The sequence below is a fragment of the Acinonyx jubatus genome, chromosome X (genome assembly GCF_027475565.1).
Source record: "Acinonyx jubatus isolate Ajub_Pintada_27869175 chromosome X, VMU_Ajub_asm_v1.0, whole genome shotgun sequence".
Lineage (NCBI taxonomy): Eukaryota > Metazoa > Chordata > Mammalia > Carnivora > Felidae > Acinonyx > Acinonyx jubatus.
Window position 1 is genome coordinate 40,842,580 of NC_069389.1, and position 23,992 is coordinate 40,866,571.

General features: G+C 53.5%; 2 protein-coding genes across 6 annotated transcripts in view; one reads left to right on the top strand and one right to left on the bottom strand.

Moving 5' to 3' along the window:
• The first annotated feature begins 2,497 nt into the window (after window positions 1-2,497).
• Window positions 2,498-13,804, top strand: ARAF (A-Raf proto-oncogene, serine/threonine kinase). 4 transcript variants are annotated; one of them, XM_053202266.1, is made up of 16 exons: window positions 2,498-2,653; window positions 3,908-4,102; window positions 4,277-4,380; window positions 5,360-5,462; window positions 5,556-5,710; window positions 5,817-5,915; window positions 8,050-8,191; window positions 8,295-8,322; window positions 8,411-8,562; window positions 8,654-8,856; window positions 10,609-10,785; window positions 10,888-10,948; window positions 11,438-11,542; window positions 11,782-11,913; window positions 12,896-13,039; window positions 13,230-13,804. In XM_053202266.1, the coding sequence occupies exons 2-16, from the start codon at window positions 4,007-4,009 to the stop codon at window positions 13,362-13,364; spliced, it is 1,836 nt and encodes a 611-aa protein (XP_053058241.1). In that variant the 5' UTR covers window positions 2,498-2,653; window positions 3,908-4,006; the 3' UTR covers window positions 13,365-13,804. The 4 variants fall into 4 exon arrangements, with proteins under 4 accessions (XP_053058241.1, XP_053058244.1, XP_053058242.1 ...); XM_053202269.1 differs by having other exon boundaries at window positions 12,896-13,030; XM_053202267.1 differs by having other exon boundaries at window positions 10,888-10,934; window positions 11,424-11,542.
• Window positions 13,795-23,992, bottom strand: part of SYN1 (synapsin I) — a 51,134-nt gene continuing 40,936 nt past the window's right edge. The window contains exons 6-13 of one of the 2 annotated variants that reach the window (XM_027053969.2): window positions 19,707-19,769; window positions 18,824-18,966; window positions 18,655-18,729; window positions 18,450-18,552; window positions 17,083-17,229; window positions 16,627-16,714; window positions 15,947-16,538; window positions 13,795-14,910 (exon numbers count right to left, since the gene is read on the bottom strand). In XM_027053969.2, the coding sequence (XP_026909770.1) occupies window positions 14,775-14,910; window positions 15,947-16,538; window positions 16,627-16,714; window positions 17,083-17,229; window positions 18,450-18,552; window positions 18,655-18,729; window positions 18,824-18,966; window positions 19,707-19,769 (1,347 nt within the window). In that variant the 3' untranslated portion in view covers window positions 13,795-14,774. The remainder of the gene's footprint in view (window positions 14,911-15,946; window positions 16,539-16,626; window positions 16,715-17,082; window positions 17,230-18,449; window positions 18,553-18,654; window positions 18,730-18,823; window positions 18,967-19,706; window positions 19,770-23,992) is intronic. The other variant, XM_027053970.2, reaches the window with a different exon arrangement.

Genomic DNA, 23,992 nt, shown 5'->3' on the forward strand with positions numbered 1-23,992 from the left:
ATCCGATGCAGGCTCCAGCCTCTGAGCTGTCAGCACAGAGCCCAACGCGGGGTTTGAACCCACGAAATGTGAGATCATGACCTGAGCCAGTTAGACACTTAACCGACTGAGTCACCCAGGTGCCCCTCTGATGGTTTTAATACGGTGATGATGGTGGATGTTAAAAACCCAAATCACTTTAAAGGCCTTCATGGCTTGTCAGGTACTTGGCTGAAGTCATACCAGTTGGGACGGGTTTGAAGTGAAGTCCTTGGAAGAGAAAGGATTGCCCTTCCACTATCCACCCCTTCCCCCTCCCCCCACCCCCACCTGGCATGTGTGCAGTGAGTTTATGGCAGCGGGATTTTGTTCATTTTTTTGCAAACCTTGTGCAACACAGCCAGAAGTCTGTCTTCAAATACTGCCTAGAAATAAAAAATTTTAAACAAATAAAATAATATGTAATTGAATAATATTTAAGTTAATTGAAATTTAAAATGTATTCCCCCAACTGCTCAAATTGTTTTTAGTTGGAGTGAGTGTTTGGAGCCCTTCACTTGAGCTCCTACAGTTGTTCCTGACCTCATGGGGCTCTGAGGTGGCCGCCAGGGCTCTTGCACTGAGAAATGGAGATTTGGGGTCCAGGGATTCAATTTTGGAAAGATGAATTAAAAAATGTTTTCTCTAACCAATAAGAATTTGTAAGAAATCAAGATGTTTGGAACTATGTTTGAAGCCATTGTTTTGCCATGCATTTTTATGAAGTATATTTTACACACAATAAAATGTCCCCAGTTTCAGTATAGAGTTCAATGAGTTTTAACAAATGCGTACTGAACAGTCCAGTCACCTCCCAAAGTTCCTTCATGCCCTTCCCAGTTATTCTCCCCCAGACAACTAGCCTGAATTCCCTCATTATAGATTAGTTTCGCCTTAGAATTTCATACAAATGGAGTAACAAACAGTATTTCTCCTTCGAGTCTGGATTCTTTCGCTCAACCCTATGTCTATGAGATTCCCTTTCATTGCTGAGTAGTATTCCACGATCCCATTGTTGTGTTTCTTGTCAATTCTTCTGTTATGGGACACCTGGGCTGTTTCCATTTTTTGGTTATTATGAATCAAACTAATGTGAACATCTGAGTGCAAGTTTTTGTGTGGACATATTTCAATAGCATACTGTGGACGGCTCACTAGAGCCGATTTTGTAAATCTCTTCTCAACTCTTGTTCGGTGAGGTCATATTAGTAGCTTGAAATAAGCCATGGTGGGATTATTTACACCATAGTTGGCAATGCTACAAATTAGAGATTTTTTTTTTCTTTTCCTGGAAAGCTGGTTGTTAAACATTTACCAGCACATCACTGGACATATGTTTTTATTTCTTTGGAGTAAATACCTAGGAGTGAGATTGCTAGACTGCATGGTATGTCTATGTTTGACGTTATAGGAAGCTTCGAATAAACATTAAAGCAGGCTGCGATGCGCAGTTCCAGCGATGCGCTAAAGAGCTTGCGAAGACAGAAAGTAACCTCATCCTTTTATATACATGTTCCCAAAAACGACAATAACTTGTCCTCAAGTAAGAGAACTGACAGCACCATTTGCTACACATAGTTCATCTCAAATTCATGTGGAATTTGGGGTATCCATCTGCCTTTACCCAAAGGAAAAATAAAACACAGATCTCTTTGACAAGCAGGTAACAAGTTTGAGCCAGGAGCCTAGGTCAAATTCCTATGGAGACGTGGAGATAAGGGTGCTAGACTCATTGATGTTTACATTTCAAAGAGATGGCTCCAAGGCCCTCAAGAACAACATTCATGGGTAGTAAAGTTGGCAAGAGGCCTAAGTGGCTTTTTAAAAGATTTACATACATTTGGAAGAGACGGAGAAACAATTTTACAACCTTTCTAAAGGAAATGCTCTAAGAAAGGGAAAATTCAACTCTTAAAAATTTTTTTACCCTACAATACCTTCTCGTGTCTCTGCTCTGTACCCCATTCCAGGTCCACACTTCCTTCGCCTCTACACCTGGCTATCTATGACTAATCTCTCAATATCCTTACCAACTCCATTTCTACAGTAAGCCGCCCAAAACAGCAGGCCGCTCCTCCTAGGGCCAGACCCTGCAGCCCCGGCCACACTAGAGCCCCGCCGTTATCAAAAGGTGTGACTACAAGTGTCAGAATTGGAAAACGTTGCAGTTAAGTGGTCTGATTCCAACTCATTTCAAAGACGGCAACACTGAGACACAGGAAAATCCCAAATGGGTACCAAGGACTCCAGTCACTGGCCAAAAAAAGGCACTTAAGGAATGCCCGGCCAGATTCAGGAACCCTCAAAGCAGAAAAAAAAATTCCTGCTTTATTCCACCACGGCACTATTGGGGTTAAAGTACACAGCACGCAGGTCTCCACCCTACTGCGCCTGCGCGAGCCCAGCCATGCGAATTTGCCCCAGACCCTGACGTTTCCAGCCCCTCCTAATCCGGAACAGGACCCACATTCCGCCGGTCCTGCCTTGACAGGCGTGACCCTAATCCAATAAGAATTGAGGGCTGAATCCTGTGGAGCCAATGGCCAAAGTCTGAGGGGCCGTGGAGGCGGACTCTTCGAGGAAACAAGAAGACAGGCCCAAGATGGAGGCGGCGGTGGCCGTAGCGGCGTGACAGGTGAGGGCGGGCCCGGTGGGGTTAGGTTTCTGGAGCGACCGCCGGGCACGGGCAGGGAGCCGGGACCGAAGGCTCAGCTCCAGGATGGCTTCGCCTGGGCCCCGGCGCCCCACGCCCGGAACCGGAGGAGTGGTTTGACCCGGGGCGAGACCATCGTCGACAGCGGGGGGGGGGGGTAGACAGGAATAGGGGTGTGTGGCTGCGGGGGATGGTTTCGCCCGTCGCGTGTGGCAGCGCGCCTGCGCAGAGCTGGAAAGCCCTTGGTAGGCGGGGCCGGGCTGAATGGGGCCTGGGTTGTGGCGTGGTGCCCGGACTCCCTCTAAACCTCCTTGAGGTCTCTTGGTGACCCTTCCTTGCAGACAACGGGGTGTACTTGGAGATGTCGTTCACTAGTCGCTCCCCTTATTCCGGATCAATGTCTGACCCACTGGAAGAATGTTTGAGGATTCCCCCTTTACTCTTGAAACCCACCGCAGCCTCCTTCCATTATCACCAGTAATATGTCTGTGACCCCTTCATTAATTAGGGGGGATTTTAGAGCCCCCCACCCCTGCTTTACCCCTGTTTATCTCACCTTAACCGTGTTTAGTAACGTATCATTATCCTCCATTCACCCCATGACAATGTCCGGTGACCTCCATTTCCGTTCTTCTCCCCCTTACCGTCCCTGCAGCATAGTGTCTGCTGAGCCCCTATGAACTCCCCATCACAGTCTGGTGACTTCCATTAGCCACATAATACAGTGTTTGAGAGCCTACCTTCCGTTACAGCCCGGGGCTTAGGGATTCCTGCAGTGCCCTTACGAACACTCTTTTGGTGCAGTTCCCATTGCCCCTAAGCTAAGGGCGGTATCTGATCTTCTGTTTGTTTCCCATCGCCTTTGTCACCACAGTATCTGGTAACCACCCTTTGTCCATTAAAAAGCCAGGACAGCCTGTTCAAGTCCTTTATGTACCTGACACGCCCCATTGCAGTGTGGTTTGACTTGATTGTTGGCCCCCAGCAGAGACTGGGTACTCCTGTGCCCTCCAGGACTGAGTGTGCTGCCTCTCATTGTGTCCTTACTGTCCCCTCCTCTCCACCCTCGGCCCTTAAGAGTGAGACAAACAACAGGAGAGGCTGAGCAGAGGAGGGACTGGATGAGTTCAGGGTGTTTAATAGGATCCCTTGGGCTGTTGTGTGATTAGGCGACAGGGGGTGATGTGGAGCCTGGAGATTGAATTTTTTTTTCCTCCCCTGCCACTTTGCTTCCAGACTGTCATTACTGGACCTCTGAATCCCTCCTGTGTTCTAGGAGCCCCATGGCACCTGCCCAGCCCCGCCTCAGTCCGTCTTGACAAAGTCTTAGGCTCCATGGAGCCACCACGGGGCCCCCCTGCCAACGGGGCCGAGCCGTCCCGGGCAGTGGGCACTGTCAAAGTGTACCTGCCCAACAAGCAACGCACGGTGGTGAGTGTGGCAGGGGCAAAGCTGGCAGGGGGTGGGGATGGACCCCGTTGTAAGTCTTGGTTCAGAAGGGTGACTCGGGATGGGAGGAGGCTTTAACAGAGGCGTGGGGGAAAGTTGGCTGGGGCCCGTGTTGGGCACTGACCCGCCCATCTGCACACACAAACACACACACAGGTGACTGTCCGGGATGGCATGAGTGTCTACGACTCTCTAGACAAGGCCCTCAAGGTACGGGGTCTTAATCAGGATTGCTGTGTGGTCTACCGGCTGATTGAGGGGTAAGTGTGCCACTCCCACTTCACCTCCCTCTGCTGGGCGCCCAGCCTCCCATTTCTGAGAGCCGCCTGACTCATTCCCTCTGTCTTGCAGTTCCCATTAGTCTTCCCTTAGCTCCGTGAGTCCACTAAGAGTGCCTCCAGCTTCAGTTTCATACCTTTATTAGTTCATTGGCCTTTAAGGTCAGAGCAGCTCCTCTCGACTTAGCCTCCAAGTCCTCACCCTGCTCCCATGCCTCCTCCCAGAATTCATCTGTTTTGTTCTTTCACCATTTCATCCGTTTGTCAGCTCTCTGCTGCCTCCATTTCCCTGTTCTCTGTCTGCCGCGAGGGGCCGTGCTGGCTTTCTGTTTATCCCTGTGTCCTGGGGTGCCTTAATTTTTTTTTTTATTTGATTCACACATGGCTTTTCATTTGTTGTTTCAGTGCCTCATCAGCCACTTTTTCAGGGGCTTGCTGAGCACTTCTGAGATTTGCTGTTTATTCACTGTCTTATTTGCTCCTCACCTTGTGGTTAAGAGCATGGACTCTTCTGGGGCACCTGGGTGGCTCAGTCAGTTGAGCGTCCCGACTCTTGATTTTGGCTCGGGTCGTGATTTCAGGGCTGTGGGATCGAGCGCCGCGTTGGGCTCCATGCTGAGCATGGAGACTGCTTAAGATCCTCTCTCTCTTCCTCTGCCCCTCTCCCCCACTCATGCACACACTCTCTCTAAAAAAAAATCTTTAAAGAGCATGGACTCTTCACACTGTCTTGCCACTCACAATCCTTTGTGGCCTTGGGCAAGTCACTTTTTCCTCTCAGTCTCAGTTTCCTCATATGTAAAATGGGGACTAGGAGAGTAACTACTTCCTAGAGTTGCCACGATGAAATTTAAACATGTCAGATATTACTCTAGGATGGTAGGCTTGGAGGGACTTTTGGGGGTTCCCTGCCTTCCACCATCCCTGTCCACCCTCTCACTCCCTTCCGTGCCCCCTGCAGGCGAAAGACAGTCACTGCCTGGGACACAGCCATTGCCCCCCTGGATGGAGAGGAGCTCATCGTAGAGGTCCTTGAAGATGTGCCACTGACCATGCACAATTTTGTGAGTGTGGAGTGGATGGTGGGGGAACACTGTGGGCATGGGGCAGGGAGAGTCCTTGACCAGGCCTCAACCTTCCCTGCTCTGTGGCAGCAGGTACGGAAGACGTTCTTCAGCCTGGCATTCTGTGACTTCTGCCTTAAGTTTCTGTTCCATGGCTTCCGCTGCCAAACCTGTGGCTACAAGTTCCACCAGCACTGTTCCTCCAAGGTCCCCACAGTCTGTGTTGACATGAGTACCAACCGCCGACAGTGAGCCTGGCCTGGGTTGGGTTGGGGAATGGGGAGGACAGAGGCCACAAGCTCTTATAGACATTTGACCCTTGTCCTCTTGCTGTACACCCCTAATGCCCTCAAGGGTCTACCACAGTGTCCAGGATTTGTCCGGAGGCTCCAGACAGCACGAGGCTCCCTCGAACCGCCCCCTGAATGAGCCGCTAACCCCTCAGGGTCCCAGGTAGGGATGCCTATAGCTGAACGCCTGTTGTCAGGAGAAAAAGATCTGGAGGCCTTTGTAGACCACAAGCCATGCTTCATTCATTTGTTTATTTGACAAACATTTATTGAGTACCTACAACTGTGAGTAAGGGCATGGACCTTGGGCAAGTTACCCAATCTCTCTGGGCCTTAGTTTTCTCATCTACAAAGAGGAGATAATAATACTTTTTACCACATAGGGGTCTGGTGAGGATTTAAATGTGTTAAGACACATCCACTGCTTAGGACAAGATCTGCTACAGAATAAGGAGTCCTTATTAATTATAAATACATATATGAAGCATCTAACTATTTTATTAATTCTTGGAGTATAACCATTCTCAAGCCTTTCCATTTTGAAATACATATTATTTTACCATAAATTCCATTTTATTTCTCCTTTATGTTAAGTATTATAATACTGTAGTATTTCTATATTAAAGTATATTATTATTCTAAGATAGTGTAAGTTTATAAAGCATGCATTTTATCTGTTTGATTATGTATTTTAGAATGTCTATATTTGTACGGTATGCTATAAATACATCATCATGTGTTCTACTTATACTACCTTCATATGATGTAAAATACACATTTTTACATAATATAAAATAGTAAAGTTAGGGCATTGTGTTATTTTTAATTATGGGTATATGTGGATTAATTGCCTATAAATTTCATTTCAGGATAGTGAAAGGAACATTTTAAAATGTGTTTGTAATGTTTCAATATATATATAACATACATCTTTATGTATTGACACACATCTATGTATAACATATAGAGCTGACCCTTGAACAACATGGGTTTGAACTGTGTGGGTCCACTTGTGGATTTTTTACATACAGTACTATAAATGCATTTCTCTTTCTTGTGATTTTTTCTTTTCTTTTTCTTTTTTTTAAAGAGAGAGAGGGGTACAAGTGAGTGAGGGGCAGAGAGAGAGAGAATCCCAGAAGGGGCAGAGTGAGAGAAAGAGAGAGAAGCGGGGCTCACCCGAAGCGGGGCTCAAGCTCACCCGACATGGGGCTCGAACTCACAAACCGTGAGATCATGACCTGAGTCGAAGTCAGATGCTTAATGAATGACTGAGCCACCCAGGCACCCTTCTTATGATTTTCTTAAAAACGTTTTCTTTCTCTCCTTTTTTTAAAAAATGTTGACTTATTTATTTTGAGAGAGAGGGTGCAGGAGGGGCAGAGAGAGAACCCTCAGTAGGCTCTGCGCTGTCAGTGCAGAGCCTGACGCAGGGCTCCATCTCACAAATCGTGAGACCGTGACCCGAGCCCGAGTCAGGCACTTAACCCGCTGAGCCACCCAGGTGCCCCCAAAACACTTCCTTTTCTTTAGCTTACTTTGCTCTGTAAATCTATTGTAAGACTACAGGATATACTACATAGAACATACACACTTTGTGTTAATTGACTGTTTATGTTATCGGTAAGGCTTCTGGTCAAAGGTAGGCTCTCAGTAATTAAGTTTTGGGGGAGTCAGAAGTTATATGTGGCTGTTCACCTGGGCAGGGATCTGGTGCCTCTAACCTCTGCATTGTCCAAGGGTCAACTGTATGACGTTATTATAATATATATATTTGGAAACATTGGCATTTTGAATACAGCTAATGTGTTGTGCATTATGTAATGGTGTATTTGAATAGTACGCATGGTTATAAAATATTATATATTGCTCTTTCCCCCACTGTCTGTGTGGCTTGCTGTCTCTCCTTAGGTCTTTACTCAGATGTTACATCAGAGAAGCCTTTCCAGACCCTACTAGGGCCACTTTCTGTGTCCTCATGTTGCTTTATTTTTCTCTTTTTTGCCCGTGTCAGCAGTGGGCATATTAAATATTCTTGGGTTGCTATGGCGCTCTGTCCGTACTGGAACATCAGTCTCACGAGGGCAAGAACTTTTACGTGCTGTGCCCACAGTTTTCCTTCCACCAGCTCTAATGGTATCTGGCACAGGGCAGGCATTCAACAAGTGTTTGTTGAGGAAGTGAAACGTGATCACGTTGACTTACTCTGAGCTAGACCTACCTTTACCGGGGTGGGGGGCGGCTTTACTTGTTCCCTTGTTGGGCCGACAGTGATTTCACAGGCTTTCCCCTGCCAGCTCCCGCACCCAGCACCGCGACCCTGAGCACTTTCCCTTCCCCGCCCCTGCCAACGCCCCACTCCAGCGCATCCGCTCCACATCCACTCCCAACGTGCACATGGTCAGCACCACGGCCCCCATGGACTCCAGCCTCCTCCAGGTTGGTGGTGCGGGTGTCAGTCACGGAGGGCACCGGGCGGAGGGGAGAGCCGTTCCGGTTGGCTCCCCTGTCCCCTCTCTGAGTCCCATCCCTCTTCTTCCAGCTCACTGCCCAGAGTTTCAGCACCGATGGTGAGTCTGCCCCCCCACAGCCCTTCCGCCTGTGCCCCCCCCAACCACACTCCACGTGCCTCCACTCACGTCCCTTCCACAACCGCAGCTGCTGGTAGTAGAGGTGGTGGCGACGGAGCCCCCTGGGGGAGCCCCAGCCCCAGCGTGCCCTCGGGGAGGAAGTCCCCACATTCCAAATCCCCGTCGGAGCAGCGTGAGCAGCGGGAGCGGAAGTCCTTGGCTGATGACAAGAAGAAAGTGGTAAGCTCCCGGGAACCTTTGGTGGGGGCGCCACAGGCTGAGTGAGGAGGGAAGCGGGCAGGCCCCTGAGATGCCGCCGTGTGGCCTACAGAAGAATCTGGGGTACCGGGACTCGGGCTATTACTGGGAGGTGCCGCCCAGCGAGGTGCAGCTGCTGAAGAGGATCGGGACGGGCTCGTTTGGCACCGTGTTTCGCGGGCGGTGGCATGGCGACGTGGCCGTGAAGGTGCTCAAGGTGGCTCAACCCACAGCGGAGCAGGCGCAGGCCTTCAAGAACGAGATGCAGGTGCTCAGGTGAGATTGCACTCGTGTGGGGGCGGCGGGGCAGCTCTGGCCCCTCCCTGGGGAAAGGCCAGGCTCAGGGCACTTCCCGCACAGCACCCGTGTTTGTGTTGTGTTATAACCATAATCGGAAGTTGTTTCTCAGCCGGGCCGTCCCTTTCCCCTCTGGGAAGTGGGTATGGGTAGAGCACAGCTGACGATAGTATTGTTTGTGTTGGGGTTGATACTGATATTAATTAACGTCTCTGCCTGCAAACCGTGGGTCTTGTCATTTGCCCGCTGTGAAATGGGTGTGGCGGCAGGCCAGGACCTCAGCCTTACTGTGTGCCCTTCCATTAATAGCATAGTGTCAACCACATTGCCAGGAAGGCTTGCGTCCCTCCTTCCCCTCTGTGTCTGCTGTATCATTTGTGGGACGCTTACCGTGTTGCGTTCCTGTTATTAATTACAGCAATGCCGTAATTGAAAGAGCAGTATTATTTAACTGTAATGGTGACCGTAATTTAATTGTGGTGTAATTAACGATTGTAGTTGCTCTCCTTAATCTGTCTTTAATGCGATATTAATTAATTGGCACTGAGAAACCCCGGGGTTCCTTTTCTGCCTCTCTAGTTGCTACCCCTCCTGGGGTTGCTGGCGTGGACTTTCCCTCTGACAAATGGGCACAACTGTGTCACAGAGTTGACGTTATCAGAATTTCTTGTGCTATCTTAATAATTATCCTCATTACGGATGCCGCAGTAAGAAAACTTTTATTCTCTGTTCCTCCCTGGAAATTACTTAAGCACGCTCTAAATTTGCATTATGTCAATATTTTAACCATAATCCGCCCACTGTGAGGAATGCTCACGTCCTCTATTATCCACTGCGACGTGAGCAAAATGGCAGAGCATCGTTGATGTTGTGTGCGTTTGTGTTACTGTTACTACTGTGGTTACTACTTACTTCTATAAGGAGTGATGGTTTTTCTTCTAAATCAGAGGGGATCTGTTCATCTGTGACAGAGCTTCTGTGAGGTGGACTCAGGTACCCAGTAGCAATAACAACAAGGACAGTGACATTTTCAGGGTGCTTACGCGTTAGGTGCTTTTCTAAGTGCCTTACAGATTATTTACTAATTACTCTTCCAGCTTCCCTATAAGGCAGCTAATCTAATTATCACAGTTTGGAAGTTGAGGAAAATGAGGCACAGAGAGGTTAAGTGTCCTCCCTGAGGTTGCACAGTGAGTACCTGGGGGAGCCTGGATTGGAACACAGACTCTGATCTGAGTCCTAACCCAAAGCTCTTTACCTCGAAGCCTCTCGTGGTGATTAACAGGACATAGTCACATGTCACTGGTATTTTTACCGGCATTTATCAGTATTACGACGATACATCGATGAAGAAGGTTGGCATTCCCCTTTCTTGTCTGTAGAGTGGTCACAGGCCCAGGTCATGGTCAAGGTCAGAGGTTGGCAGGTGTTGATGATGGAGAGCCACTGGTCGGCAGAGGGGCGGGGTCAGTAATTGCTCCCTCCTGCTTTTGTTGGGAGACTCGGATGAGGAAGCTTGGGATGTAAGCCCCCGGGGTGGGATCGTAGCCCATGAAACATATCTCACAAAGGCACTGAAGCTGGCCACAGCCTGGCCCTGAGCCTCCCGAAAGACAGGGTGGAAATGATGACAGAAGGCAGCAGTGAACAGCACCACTCCTGATGCTCAGAAAGTGAGTGACAGTTGCTCTTTTTTCCTTCCTGTCCTGGTACCACCTTCCCTGCCTGCAGGAAGACACGTCATGTCAACATCTTGCTATTCATGGGCTTCATGACCCGGCCGGGATTTGCCATCATCACACAGTGGTGTGAGGGCTCCAGCCTGTACCACCACCTACATGTGGCCGACACACGCTTCGACATGGTCCAGCTCATCGACGTGGCCCGGCAGACTGCCCAGGGCATGGAGTGAGCCTCTTGGCCTGGGGACAAAGGGAGGGGGCTGGCAGGCTTGAGGTGGGGAGATGAGGTCACCCCCAGCCAATTTGCTGCCTGCTTCCATCCCTACAGCTACCTCCATGCCAAGAACATTATCCACCGAGATCTCAAGTCTAACAGTATCTGCCTGTCCCTGTCTAAGGGCTTGGGTGGGGTGGGGGCTTAGAGGGATGGCTCTTGTTGGGGGGCCTTCTGGAGATGCATAGGGAGGGGCATGTGTCATGTGGCTTAATAGGGGCTTTAATGGGGCTCTCTTGGTCAGGGTTCAAAGTTGCGACTGGTTCGGGTGCTGTTCCTGGGGACTTTGGTCAGGGTCTAAAGTATGGCAGCTGTGGAGGACATTACAGGGAGTTCTGATCAGGGTCATGGGAGTGGCAGTTATGGGTGCCACTCCAGGGGCTTCCTGGCCGGGAGTCACAGGGGGGCCAAGGTAGGGAGCACTAATTGGAGTTCCCAGCCCAAGTCAAGATTGTGGCTAGTTTGTGTGATATTGGGGGGCTTCTGGTCAGGGTCAGAGGCACAAGTGTGGAGGCATCAGTGGGAACCTCCCAGTCAGGATGAGAGATGTGGCTATTGAGAGCTCCTGTAGTGGCCCTTGACCCTGGTGGACATCTTCCTACACGAGGGGCTCACAGTGAAGATCGGTGACTTTGGCCTGGCCACGGTGAAGACACGGTGGAGCGGGGCCCAGCCCTTGGAACAGCCCTCGGGCTCTGTGCTATGGATGGTGAGTTGGGCCAGGCTGGACTGGGGCCATATAGGGACATGGGTTGCTGGGCCAGGATGTGAGGAGCTGAGTGGGAACGGGGATACTTGTGCCAGATGTGGGTGTCTAGACTGCTCATGTTTTTACCTTGTGAGGGTGTTTCCAGTTGTACCCAGTGTGGCTAGTGGGATCTGGGACTCTGGCCAGCCATTTGCTGGCCTCCATGATCCCCCTGCCTGGTCTGGTCTGCCCTATCGAAGGCGGCTGAGGTGATCCGTATGCAGGACCCGAACCCCTACAGCTTCCAGTCAGATGTCTACGCCTACGGGGTTGTGCTCTATGAGCTCATGACCGGCTCTCTGCCTTACAGCCACATTGGCAGCCGTGACCAGGTGAGCCCCACACCTTACCCATAATCTCTCAGGGAAGGGAGTCCCCTCAGCCTCCAAACCTTAGACTTCCTCCTTGTAAAGAACGCCACACTTCCCCCAGAAACCCAAAGTCTTCTGGGCTGAGAACTCCCAGAATCCTTTGGTCTTCCCTAGTCAGAATCCTCTCCTCCCCTATACATCTATCAACCTCTGGGTCCTTGAAGTCCAGAATCTCTTGAATCCCCTATACCCAGGATCCCACAGGGCTCCCGAGTACCCAGAAGCCCTCTGGAACTCTAGATAACTACAGTCCTCTGGCCTCAGTGCTCAAAATCCCCCAAGTCCCAAAAAGCCCAGAATTCGGTTTCTGCCCATCACAGAAGCCATCTGTGCTTCTGGAATACTCACAGATACCCACAGTCATTCAGGCCTTGGGCATCTAGCAGGCCTTTGGGGCCCTGGAACCCATGATGTTTTAGGCCTGGACTGTCACAGTTTTCCTAGGTCTAAAGTATGGAATCTTCCAGGACCTCTGAAATTGGGGACCCTCTAGGCTCCAAGCCCTGAGCACTCACAGTCCTACAGGATGCATGGACCCATAGTCCTCTAGCACCCAGACACCTAGAGAAATACGAACTCCTGAGATTTAGAGTCACTTAGCTCCCTCCAGATCCAGAACTTTATGTTTCCCCTGACTCAGTACTTTCTGGGCTTCTAAGCCCCCTAGAAACCTGTGAGCCAAGGGATACCTACAATTCTTGACTTCTCCTGAGCTTAAATTCTGTTCTGCAAGCAGAGAATCCTTGTCTTCAGAGACCCAGTCCCAAGTCCTCAGAGACCCAGAATCCTTGCATCTACAAGATACCCACAGTCCTCAGACCCGAATACCCAGAGTACCCTAGTTTCCCAAAAAGGAGCCTCCAAAGCCCCTTGAGACCCAGAATTCCCTCAGCCTCCCAGCTCAGACCCCCAGATCACCGCATTCCTACCCCCCCCCCCCCAGATTATCTTCATGGTGGGCCGTGGCTATCTGTCCCCGGACCTCAGCAAAATCTCCAGCAACTGCCCCAAGGCCATGCGGCGCCTGCTGTCTGACTGCCTCAAGTTCCAGCGAGAGGAACGTCCCCTCTTCCCCCAGGTGGGCCGGGTAGGCGGGCCGGACACAATAGGGAGGGCAAGTCTGAGGAGGAGGAAGACTCCGAGGTGTCAGTGGGAACGGTGCACCTTCGAGGGTCAGGAGTGTATGATGTGTGTACTTCCCCATTAGGCCGGAGTTTGCGGGTGTCTGGGTGCCCGTGTGGCTCTGGACACCTCCTCTAACCTGCCCCTGCCCCCAGATCCTGGCCACGATTGAGCTGCTGCAGCGGTCACTCCCCAAGATTGAGCGGAGTGCCTCCGAACCCTCCTTGCACCGCACCCAGGCTGATGAGTTGCCTGCCTGCCTCCTCAGCGCGGCCCGCCTTGTGCCTTAGGCCCTGCCCGCAGCCGCCAGGGAACCAATCTCAGCCTGCCACACCAAGGAGCTCTGCCCACCAGCCAATCAATGTTGTTTCTGCCCTGATACTGCCTCAGGATCCCCCATCCCCGTCCTGGGAGAGGAGAGGGTCCCCGTGTGCTTTTCCAGTTCCTCTGGAATTGGGCCCCCCCCCCAAAGACCGAGACCCCTGCTTCCTCCATAATTTGGTTTCCTCTTGGCTTTGGGGATACTTCTAAATTTGGGAGCTCTTCTGTATCCAATGGCTGGGATTTGTGGCAGGGATTCCGCTCAGAACCTCTGGAATTTGTGCCTGATGTGCCTTCCACTGGATTTTGGGGTCCCCAGCACCCCATGTGGATTTGGGGGGTCCCCTCTGTGTCTTCCCCGCCATTCAAGGACTCCCCTATTCACCAAGAAGCACAGAATTCTGCTGGGCCTTTGCTTGTTTATTTTGCTTCCCGACTCTTCTCATGGGGTTCAGAGCCGCTGAAGGGTGGGGGTGAGTCCAGGCAAGGAGTGGTTGGGGGGAAGTGCGGACCACACAAACAGCGCCACTGCACGCATCACCACAGGCGGCACGATGAACGAGGACCACATATGCCAAGCACGGCACAAGAGGAGGCCACGTCAGTCACAGACACAGACATCACGGCAAAGGTGGGGAAGCAGAGGACCACTGGCCCTCCGTGTGCAAAGGATTCTGGGAAGATGGGTGGAGTTTGCATATTTAGAGATAGCTGTCAGAGGCAGGAAAGTGGGAGTGTGGGTCCCTGGGGAACAGAAGGGTCCTAGCAGTGGGAGGACCTCCCGATGTGATCAGTGGGGTTGAGGGGTGGTTAAGAGACATCCTTGCAGGGCTGGAGAATGGCATCTGAAGAGGTGGAACTCCAGAGATGTGAGATCCCTGAAAAGGGGCTCCAAGGTAGGGGTTTCTTTGGGATCTAGGAAATCTTGATGGGGAACAAGGTGTCCTTGAGAGATCTGGGACTAGGAGTATGGTTTCCCAGGAATTTCAGGGTTCCAGGAGGGGACTCAGTAGTGTTAGGGCCAGAACGTGTTCCCTGGTGTTTGGGAGCTTCTGGGAAGGAAAGTGCACTCGGGGGGGTGGGGGGAGGTCAGGAGTAGAGGTTTTCAGGAATTTGGAGGTTCTAAAACTGAAAAAAAAGTCTTGAGGTGGCCGAGAGTGGCCTTTTATAGGGACTCGGGAATTCCAAAGTGAGAATTGGATGTAGGACCAGGAGTGCGGTCTCCCCAGGGACTTGGGCATTCTGCAGAGTGAGAAGAGGGGTCTGGGCAGACCAGGAGAGGACTTCTCAAGGGATCTGGAGATTCCAAAAGTGAGAAATGGATTCAGGGCCCAGAGAGGGGTTGCCCAGGAGGAATTAAGGGTTCTCAGGGTGGGGTGTCAGTCGGAGAAGAGGCTGGCGAAAGACTTCCTCAGGCTGCGGATGGTCTCAGCTTTCACCTCGTCCTGGCTAAGGCTGGGCCTGGGCGGGGCTGGCTCTGGAAGGTTGAAGGCATTGGTCAGAGACTGGGATTTGCTAGAGAGAGACAAGGTGGAGGCATGGGAGGAAGGGGGTGGGGAGGAAGGGAGGAAGGGGAGAGAAACACAATGTTACCCCAGGCCCGGCCCAGCCCTGCCCCTCTAGTCCTGGGGCTGTGCCTGTGACCCTCCCACCCACCAGCACAGGCCTGGACCCTGATGGATTCTCAGGTGGAGTGGGGGAGCCCTGGGCCAGACTGGGAGGACTTGGATCCAAGGTGAAGTCTGGGCTTAGTGGGAGGAGTCTTGGGCTGCACCTTCTCCAAATTGTAGACTAGACTGGGAGGATGTAAAGCTGAAGATTGGCAGGGAGCCTCCCAGTCTTCGTGAGGAGGCGGGGAGGGAGTGCGGTGGGGTTTGCACCGAGGACAGGCTAGTGTGGGTGGAGGGCAATCTAAGGGGGAGCATTTGGATGTGGTGGGGAGGACTTCTGAGCTCAGGCTGGGGTGGGGGGAGTCTGGAGTGGACCAGAAGAGGCAGAGAGCACCATGTGATGATTTGGGAGGAGACTGAAATGGCCCAGAAGGGAGGCTAGACTGTAGGAAAAGCATGAGGACAAGCTGGAAAGAGCGGGAAGTGATAGAGCGGGGCTGTGAGTTGGCCAGGAAGAGTCGGGGGGTTCGGCTGGGAGGAGTCCAGTTGGGTAGGAGAAGGGTGCGTTTTGCTGTGAAGGCTCCAGTGCAGTGCGGCTGGGTGGAGGATTTGATGGGCAGGGTCAATCAGCAAGGTGCCTGGGGGGCTGGGGGAGGGGGCTTTCCCAGGGGCCTAGTGGGAAGACTGTGAACTGAAAAGGGGTTTTTCTGGGGTTCTGCCACAAATGTCTGGGATGGAGGGCAGGAGCCTCCGTGAAGTGGGGCGGCCGGGTGTGTGTGTGTGCATAGGTTGGATGAGGGTTCTGTCCAGACTGAAGATCAAACTCTTGGGACTCCTGTATAGGACCTGGGTCCGAGGAGCCTGGGAGCTGGGGCCACTCTTCTGGTGCAGGAGCCTGTTTTGTGAGCAGCTAGGCGAGGGCTGCCGTGGGGTCCTCTTACTTGAGCTGGGGGTGCGGAGGTCCCCCGGCAGTGGCGGTGGCGGGTGGCGGCACGTCCTGGCTGGGTTTCTGGGCCAGCTGTGGCTTGGTGGGTCGTCCAGCAGGGCCCGGGCCACTGGGCCGTGGCTGCTGCGTGGTGGGTGGCCCGGTACGGGGCATGGGACCCGCCTGGCTGGCCTGGCGTGTGGGGCCGGCAGGGCCTGGGGGTTTCTGGGGTGGGCCCTGGCGCTGCTGACCACTCGGTGGGGCCCCCGAGGCCTTTGGTGGAGCCTGACCGGAGACAGATGTCTGACGCGTAGCCTGTGGGGGGCCCGCCTGGCGCTGGGGAGATGGGGAGGCGGGTGGGCGGGCTGCTGGAGGCGCCCCGGGTCCTCCTGCCACTGGCCGGGATTGGCGGCCTTGACCCTGGGTCAGTGGTGGGGCCTGGGACGCAGGCTGCTGGGGTGCTGATGTGGGACTTGGTAGGCGCTGGGGCAGGGGACTGCCAGCTGGGGGTCCGAGGCCCGAAAGGTGCTGCTGGCCCTGCGGGGGCGGGCGCTGCTGCAACGGGGGTCCCTGGCGTTGGGGGCCCGGGCCAGGCTGTGGAGGGCCACCTGAGGGACAGAAAGAGTGCACATGTGAGAGGTGGGGGGTGGGGGTTGCCAGTACAGTCAGGGCCCAGGAAGCCGGCCCCTCACTTACCCTGTGGTGGGGGTCGTTGCTGAGCTGGAGGTCCTGAGGGCTGCTGGGAGGTCTGGCGGCCCAAGGGCGGGGCCCCTGGGGACGGAGTCTGCGGCAGAGGAGTGGAGCAGGAGAGGTTAAAAATAGTTACCGGCCAGCCAGAGCATCAGCCAATCAAAATGACACGGGCTCCCAGTGTGCTGGGTGTTGACGCGTCTGTGGCTGAGCTGAGGGGATATCAAGCTGGGGAGGGGGGAGCTCGTTGCGGGGGAGGGTTGGGAGGCACTCGGGGAAGTCAGGGTAGCAGCCATTTTATCAATTTTTACGAGCAATTGGTAATTGCCGCCGCACATGCGCACTGGCAGTGCCCTTTGCCTGCTGATTATCAGCTCTGCGGCAGCATGACCGAGTGTTGGCCTGGCAGCCACTAGCCCCCCTCTGGCCAGCTCCGCCCTCGCTCAGCACCAGGGGCCTGACCTGGCCGTGGGAGCCCCTGCCGGGGGAGGCATCCCGCTGCCGCTGCCTGGGCAGGGCCTGGGCCATCTTGTTGACCACAAGCTCTACGATGAGCTGCTTGTCTTCATCTTGGTGGTCCCCGATGAGTGGCATGGAGGAGCCCACCACCTGGGGGAGGGAAACGGATCCGGTGAGGAGAGCGGCAGGAAGTGCATGGGAGGGTGACAGCCACCGAGCACCCTTAAGCTGGGGAAAGGCGCGGGCTGGTGCCAAGGAAAGATTCAGTTTGAGAAGCACCAGCTTTGCAGTGCGACGAAGGCTTGTCTTTTACAAGGTACCGGACAGCTCCTGAAGGGAGCCTACAGCTTAGAGCACAGCTCCACAAATTAGGGCCCGCGGGCCAAATCCAGCCCAGACGCCTGTCTTTGTATGGCCCCTAGAGCCAAGGATGGGTTTTACATTTTTTGATGGTAGGTAAGAGAACAAAAGAAGATTTTGTGATACGTGAAAATATACGACATTTCAATTTTTATATCCCGACAGTTTTAGGGGAACGTTTGTTTTGTACGTATTGTCTTCGGATGCTTTTGCAGAGAAGCTGCAACAGAGACTGTATGGCCCACACAGCCTAAAATGTGCACTGTCTGGCCCTTGAGCGAAAACATTTGCCAGTCCCTGCTTTATAGTTTGCTAGGTGTTCTGTCATTTACAAAGAACTTCGTGGTGGCTATAGTACTTTATAGTTTACAAAGTTCCTTGTCCTTTTTAAGGGACTAGGGGATATATGGTATGTTTAGACTTTAGAAAAGTGCTTTGCATGGGCGCCACTGTTTACAAAATGCCTCACCGTGTAGAAAGCGCTCCAATTTTCAAGGCATTTTATGGTTTCCAAATTGCCTTACCGTTTGCCAGGGGCACTGCTGTGTACAGATTTAGAATTTTGCGAGTGCTTTGCTTTTAGTAACGAGGACCTCCCAGTTTACAGAGCTCCTTTCTTATAGTTTTATTTTTTTTAACGTTTATTCTTATTTTTGAGAGACAGAGCAGGAGGAAGGGAGGGGCAGAGAGAGAAGGAGACAGAATCGGAAGCACACTCCAGGCTCTTAGCTGTCAGCACAGAGTCCGACGCGGGGCTTGAACTCACAGACTGCAAGATCATGACCCGAGCCGAAGTTGGACACTTAACCGACTGAGTCACGTGGGCGCCCCAATATAGTTTTGTAAAGCACTCGGCTGTTCCTCAAGCACCTCCTAATTTATGAGGTACTTTACAGTTCACAGAGTGCCTTTATAGCAACCTGGGCCATGGAGAGCTTCACGGCTTATGGAACGATGCTGCCATGCACCTGCCCCACCCCGTACCCCTACCAGTTCCTGGGCGCTCCCACCTCAATGATGTGATCCCTTCCATCCTTGCCATGCAGCGCTTCCACTGCGCAGATGTCCAGTCCCCCAAAAATCTCGGAGCACGTATCCACCCACAGCTTGTACCTGCCGAGATGTGGGGCAAGGAAGCCTGTCAGTGCCCGGCCGGCCTGCGTAGCCATGCTTCCCCCCTGGTGTCCCCTCCCTCTGAGTCCAGGCCACCCCCACCTGTCAGACATGGCGATCTGCTCGAGCATGGCAGAGCCGGTGTTGGTCTTCCAGTTTCCTGACACTGACGTCCTCCTGGGGGGACAAGACGAGAGAGGACAGAAGCTCAGGGGAGCCCAGGTTACACAGGGCAGGGGACCCCTACCCAGGCCTCGGCCTCTCCACTCACATGTAGGCTTTGTAGTTCTGCCCAATTTTCTGGACACGCACGTCATATTTGGCGTCAATGAAGGGCTCGGCAGTGGCATATGTCTTGGTCAGTGCCACGACGCTCGCGATGTCCTGGAAGTCGTGCTGGTTGTCCACTTTGACCTGTAGGAGTGGGGCAGGGATCAGGACCTGATTAGGACAAGGTGGCAGCGGGCGGGGGGGGGGGGTTGTCCTGGGGCGGGGGCATGCACGTAAATGACACGGGTGAGCCAAGTACGTACAAATTCAGTGGATACGCCAAGACACTCGGGCATGCATAATTCTGGGGGTCCTAGTTTTTACACGTACACAGCAGACACACAGGTGGGGATATGCAACTTTGAACATACTAAAAACAATTGAGTTGTCCACTTTAAATGGGTAAGTTGTATGGTATGTGGGTTATATACCAGTAAATCTGTGGAAAAACTGTGCGTATATATGGTCTATGTGTACGGGTACCGCGACACACAATCGGTTGTATACACGATATGCAAGCATACACATTACAAGTCTGCTTTCTACACACACAGAGACAAAATCAGGTGGACGGAATGCACGCAGGACCCCAAGACGCTTGAAGATAAAAGATTATATAGCGTGTGTTCAACACAGGGGCATGTGTATACACAAACACAATGCTGGTTACACGAACAAAGTAACAGGACGCATAAACCTGGTTGAATGTATGACAAAGTCTAAGAATGTGAGGGAAAAAAATCCAAAGAGACAAAGACACCCCAGGACACACAATCACACAGAATTACCGGAGTGCTTTGAATACGCAATATACGTATGCACCATGCCAGGAGCACGCACCATTTCCAAACACACACACCTACACACCCCATCTGGGGACTCACCTTGCCCATCCCGGAGTGTGCGTGCCCCATCTTCACAACCACAGGGTACGTCGTGCTGCTGAGCTGGTAGGGCGGAAAGGCAGAGCAGGGTCAGGGCAGGAGGGCCATCACAGGGGTGGTGGGCGGGGGGGGGCTGAGGGAAGCCCGTTCTGTGGGAGCCACATTAGAAGCCATTTCCCAGAAGAGGCGAGTCAGGGACAGTCAGCAGTGGGGGTCACACACACACACACACACACACACACGTTTCTGTGCCCAGAATCGAACTCAGAGCCCTGCCTGCCTGTCCCTCCCTCCACTACCCTCAAGTCCCAGACATCCCGCCTCTGCTTTCCCGGGCAGAGGCATGGGATAGGGGTGGGGGTGGGGGACTTTTCCGGAAAAGGGAAAGTTTGTTTTTATAATGAGTGGATGATAGAGAAGTGAGTGTGTGCATGTGCATGCACGGGGGTGTGGTGGCAAGCATGTAGTAACCGGATCCCTCAGCCAGGCCTCGTGTGTAAGCATCGTCCGTGCACAGACGCAACCCAGAGGCACGCACACAAACCCTCAGAACTCAGATCTACACAACCAAGCCCAGAGATTGCCAAGTAGGTTGAGACCCACGAGATGGAAAGACGCACAACCAACGCAGGCTCAGTCACAGCACACCTTGCTCTCCGGCTGCAGAGGTCCACACATTCAGCCAGCCAGGCGCTTCTGGCCGGCCTCTGCCCAGCAGCACACGCTTTGGGGCACACACACACAGCCCCTTTCCTGTGGCCCAAAGCCACGTCAGGGACCCACACAGCATGAAGGATTGCCCATGAAGTACAGAGACCACCCTCAGAGGCACAGCCACGGAGCGCACAGGCACACACAACCCCGACAGGTACACACGACAGAAGTGGGCACGTACTCACACCCAACACTCACAGACACACCCGCGACACTCCCGGGCCCACGCACGAGGAAGACCCACGCCACATATAGAGGTACACACTCCTAGGTCGTCACATAACCACCAAGACTCAGCACGGAGAGCCGCACCAGACGGGGAGGGGGGGGCACACCCAAAGTACATCTAGGGACGCGCACACACAACGCGCCTTGCCACCCATACAAACGGAGAGGCGCACACACAGCCAGGGACACCCAGAGTCTTCCTAAGTGTAGGCACTTCCGGGTGTGTGCGTGCACACGCACACTCACACGTCCAGGTGTGGGGATGCCTCAGGCCTCCCGCGACCCCGGGGGCGGGCAGAGGGGCTCGGGTTGGGCGAGCTGCGCGCGCACGGCCGCGCCGCCCCCTCCGCTGTCCCGCGGGGTAGAGAGAGGGCATTCCCGGAGGGGCTGCCCGGGCGGCGGCGGTTCCCGGTTCCCGACAGGCACAGGAAGCCCGCAGGCTCAGGGTGACCGATTGACCTTCAGGCCTCACCCTCTCTCCGCACCCCCACCTTCCTCATTTCCCAAATGACTGGCGTCATCACGGGTCCCCCGAGAGGCACCGCGTTGGGAAGGGGGCTGCGAGGATCCTCTCGTTAGCGTTCCGGGGCAGCAGCGCAGAGGCAGCGCTTGACGTTAACACTCGGGCACACACACAACTCAGGAACGAACACCACCTCCGCAATTACATGCGCAACTTAGACCCGCTCTGCAGAAGCAGAGGTACAACTCCCAGGAGCGACACAAAACACACAGGTGCGCACACACAGTTCTCAGAGGCAGACACAGAGCAGAGCTGCGTGCAAGTGCACACGCGCGCACAGGCCCCCACCTCGAGGTCTCTAGACCCCTCTTTTCTTGTTTTTAAATTTTATTACATTTTTTAATGTTTATTTTTTAGAGAGTGTGTGTGAGCAAAGGAGGGGCAGAGAGAGAGAGAGGGAGACAGAATCCAAAGCAGACTCCAGGCTCCAAGCTGTCAGCACAGAGCCCCACACGGGGCTCGAACTCACGAACCCAGGGATCATGACCTGAGTGGAAGTCGAATGCTTCACCGACTGAGCCACCCAGGCCAGGCCCCTCTTTTCACAAACCCTCCTTGTTTCCTCTGGACTTGAGTCTGAACGCAACCCCGTGTGTACGTATGTGCGCGACTATGCCCGCACACGCGTGCATGCTGGGAGCTTTGCACTCCAGGATCCCCTGGAGAGCCCTAGGTTTGCATCTTGGCCTCGCCTCTTCCTAAAGCCATGTGGAAGCCCGGGTCAGGTCGCCTAACCTTCTCTGGGCCTCAGTTTCCTGATCTGCACAAAGGGCACCACGAGGCCCAAGCGCTTGGCACGTCGTGGAGATGGCCGGGCATCCGCGCTGCACACCCAGCCGGCCCCACGGCCCCCACACCCATGCAATGTCCCCCAGGGGCTGCACATCCGGATACATCTCCGCGAAACCCCACCGGTTTCAAAACCCGCACTATGACCCGGATGCACAGAACCCCTCACGTGTAGACAGTCGGCCACACTCGCTGCTGACTCAGGCTTGAGAGAGCTGGCATCCGAAGCAGGGTCAGTGAGGGGCTGCAGCAGGGTTTTCCCTTCCCGCGCGGCTCCCACTGGCCGAGCTCTGACTTACTCAGCCCCTGCCTCGTTCACTCTCCCTCCCCACTTTCACAACCGGCGGCTCCAAATTCCTGGTTTACTCCCCCTCCCCCCTCTGCCCCCGCCCCTGCCGGAGGGGCCGTTTCTTCATTCTCATTCCTGGGTAGGTCACTCGACCCCTCAGCGTGTCTGGGTTTCCTCATCGGCATCAGGAGATACGCCACGTCCCTAAGTCACAGGCAAATTGTGAGGAACAGATTACTTCAGGAAAAGCGCTGAGCCCGGTTTTCTGGCACACAGGAAGCCCCCCTCCTCAAGAAGTGTTGGCTACTGCTATTGGTACTGGGTCAGCATCCCTTGGCCAGCCGACATGAATTACCAAGGTGGCAATCAGGACTGAGAGATGAAGTGCTCACAAAGGTTCCAGAACGCTGTTCGATACCCACAGTAGTGGGGTGGGGGGCGGGTGTCGTTTTTGTGGGGGTGGTGCTGGTGACTGGGCTAACCTCCCTGAGTTAAGCAAGCTTCGTTAGCAAGGGGGCCATGAGGACTGAAAGAATTTACACAAGGAATATAGGACACAGCGCACAGCACCATCACTGTTATCATTGGTCTGCCTTCCCCAACCAACAAAGGATGTTAATTAGCCCTTAGAGCCCTTTCCCAGGACCCCAGGGAAGATTCAGGCAGCATCTGGAAGCTGGTGGGCAGGGATTGCCTCACCACCAACCCCCCCCCCCACCCCACCCCAGAGGTGTGGGAGGGCTGGTGGGGAAGGGGCAGGGCAGGATGGGAGGGGATCCGTTTTCTACTGACTCACAGCCCTCTTTCACCACCAGTGAACCGCCCCCCCCCACCGTAATGCTCACTAATTCACTGGCACTTTCCCCACAGGTCAGGGCCGTGCCACGGCTGGGGTGAGATCCTGGCACCAGTTAACCTAGGTTCAAATCCCAGCCATGCCTGGTGATCCTCGGAAGGTTCTTCAATCCCTCTATGCCTCATAGTTCCTCATCTGTAAAATGGGACTAATACCGGTACCCATCTCGGAGGTTTACTGTGAGCTCTAAGTGAGAAAAAATATGCTGAGTGCCTGGGACACAGTTGCTGCTGTATAAATGCTATTTATTTACCTATGTGTTTATTTTTTCAAGGATTTTATTTTTAAGCAATCTCTACACCCAACGTGGGGCTTGAACTCACAACTCCGGCCGAGATTAAGAGTTGCTGGCTTGGGGCGCCTGGGTGGCGCAGTCGGTTAAGCGTCCGACTTCAGCCAGGTCACGATCTCGCAGTCGGTGAGTTCGAGCCCCGCGTCAGGCTCTGGGCTGATGGCTCAGAGCCTGGAGCCTGTTTCCGATTCTGTGTCTCCCTCTCTCTCTGCCCCTCCCCCGTTCATGCTCTGTCTCTCTCTGTCCCAAAATTAAATAAACGTTGAAAAAAAAAAAAGTTGCAGGCTCCACTGACTGAGCCAGCCAGGTGCCCCAAGTCTGTGTTTTTTGCGAGGGGTTAACATCCAGGCTCTGGCTTCAGGCCACCTGAGTTCAAATGCCAGTTCTGCTGCTTATTAACTGTGATCTTGGATATGTCACTTAACCTCTCGGTGCCTCAGTTGCCCCCCTTGTATTCCTCCTCCTCTCACTTGCCTTACTCTCTCCACTGCTTCTACCTGATTTGTTTCCTGTCTGCCTCCCTCACCCTTCACCAGACTGTCAGAACTACCAAGGAGAGGGATTTGTGTGTGTGCCTGGCACACAGTAGGTGCAC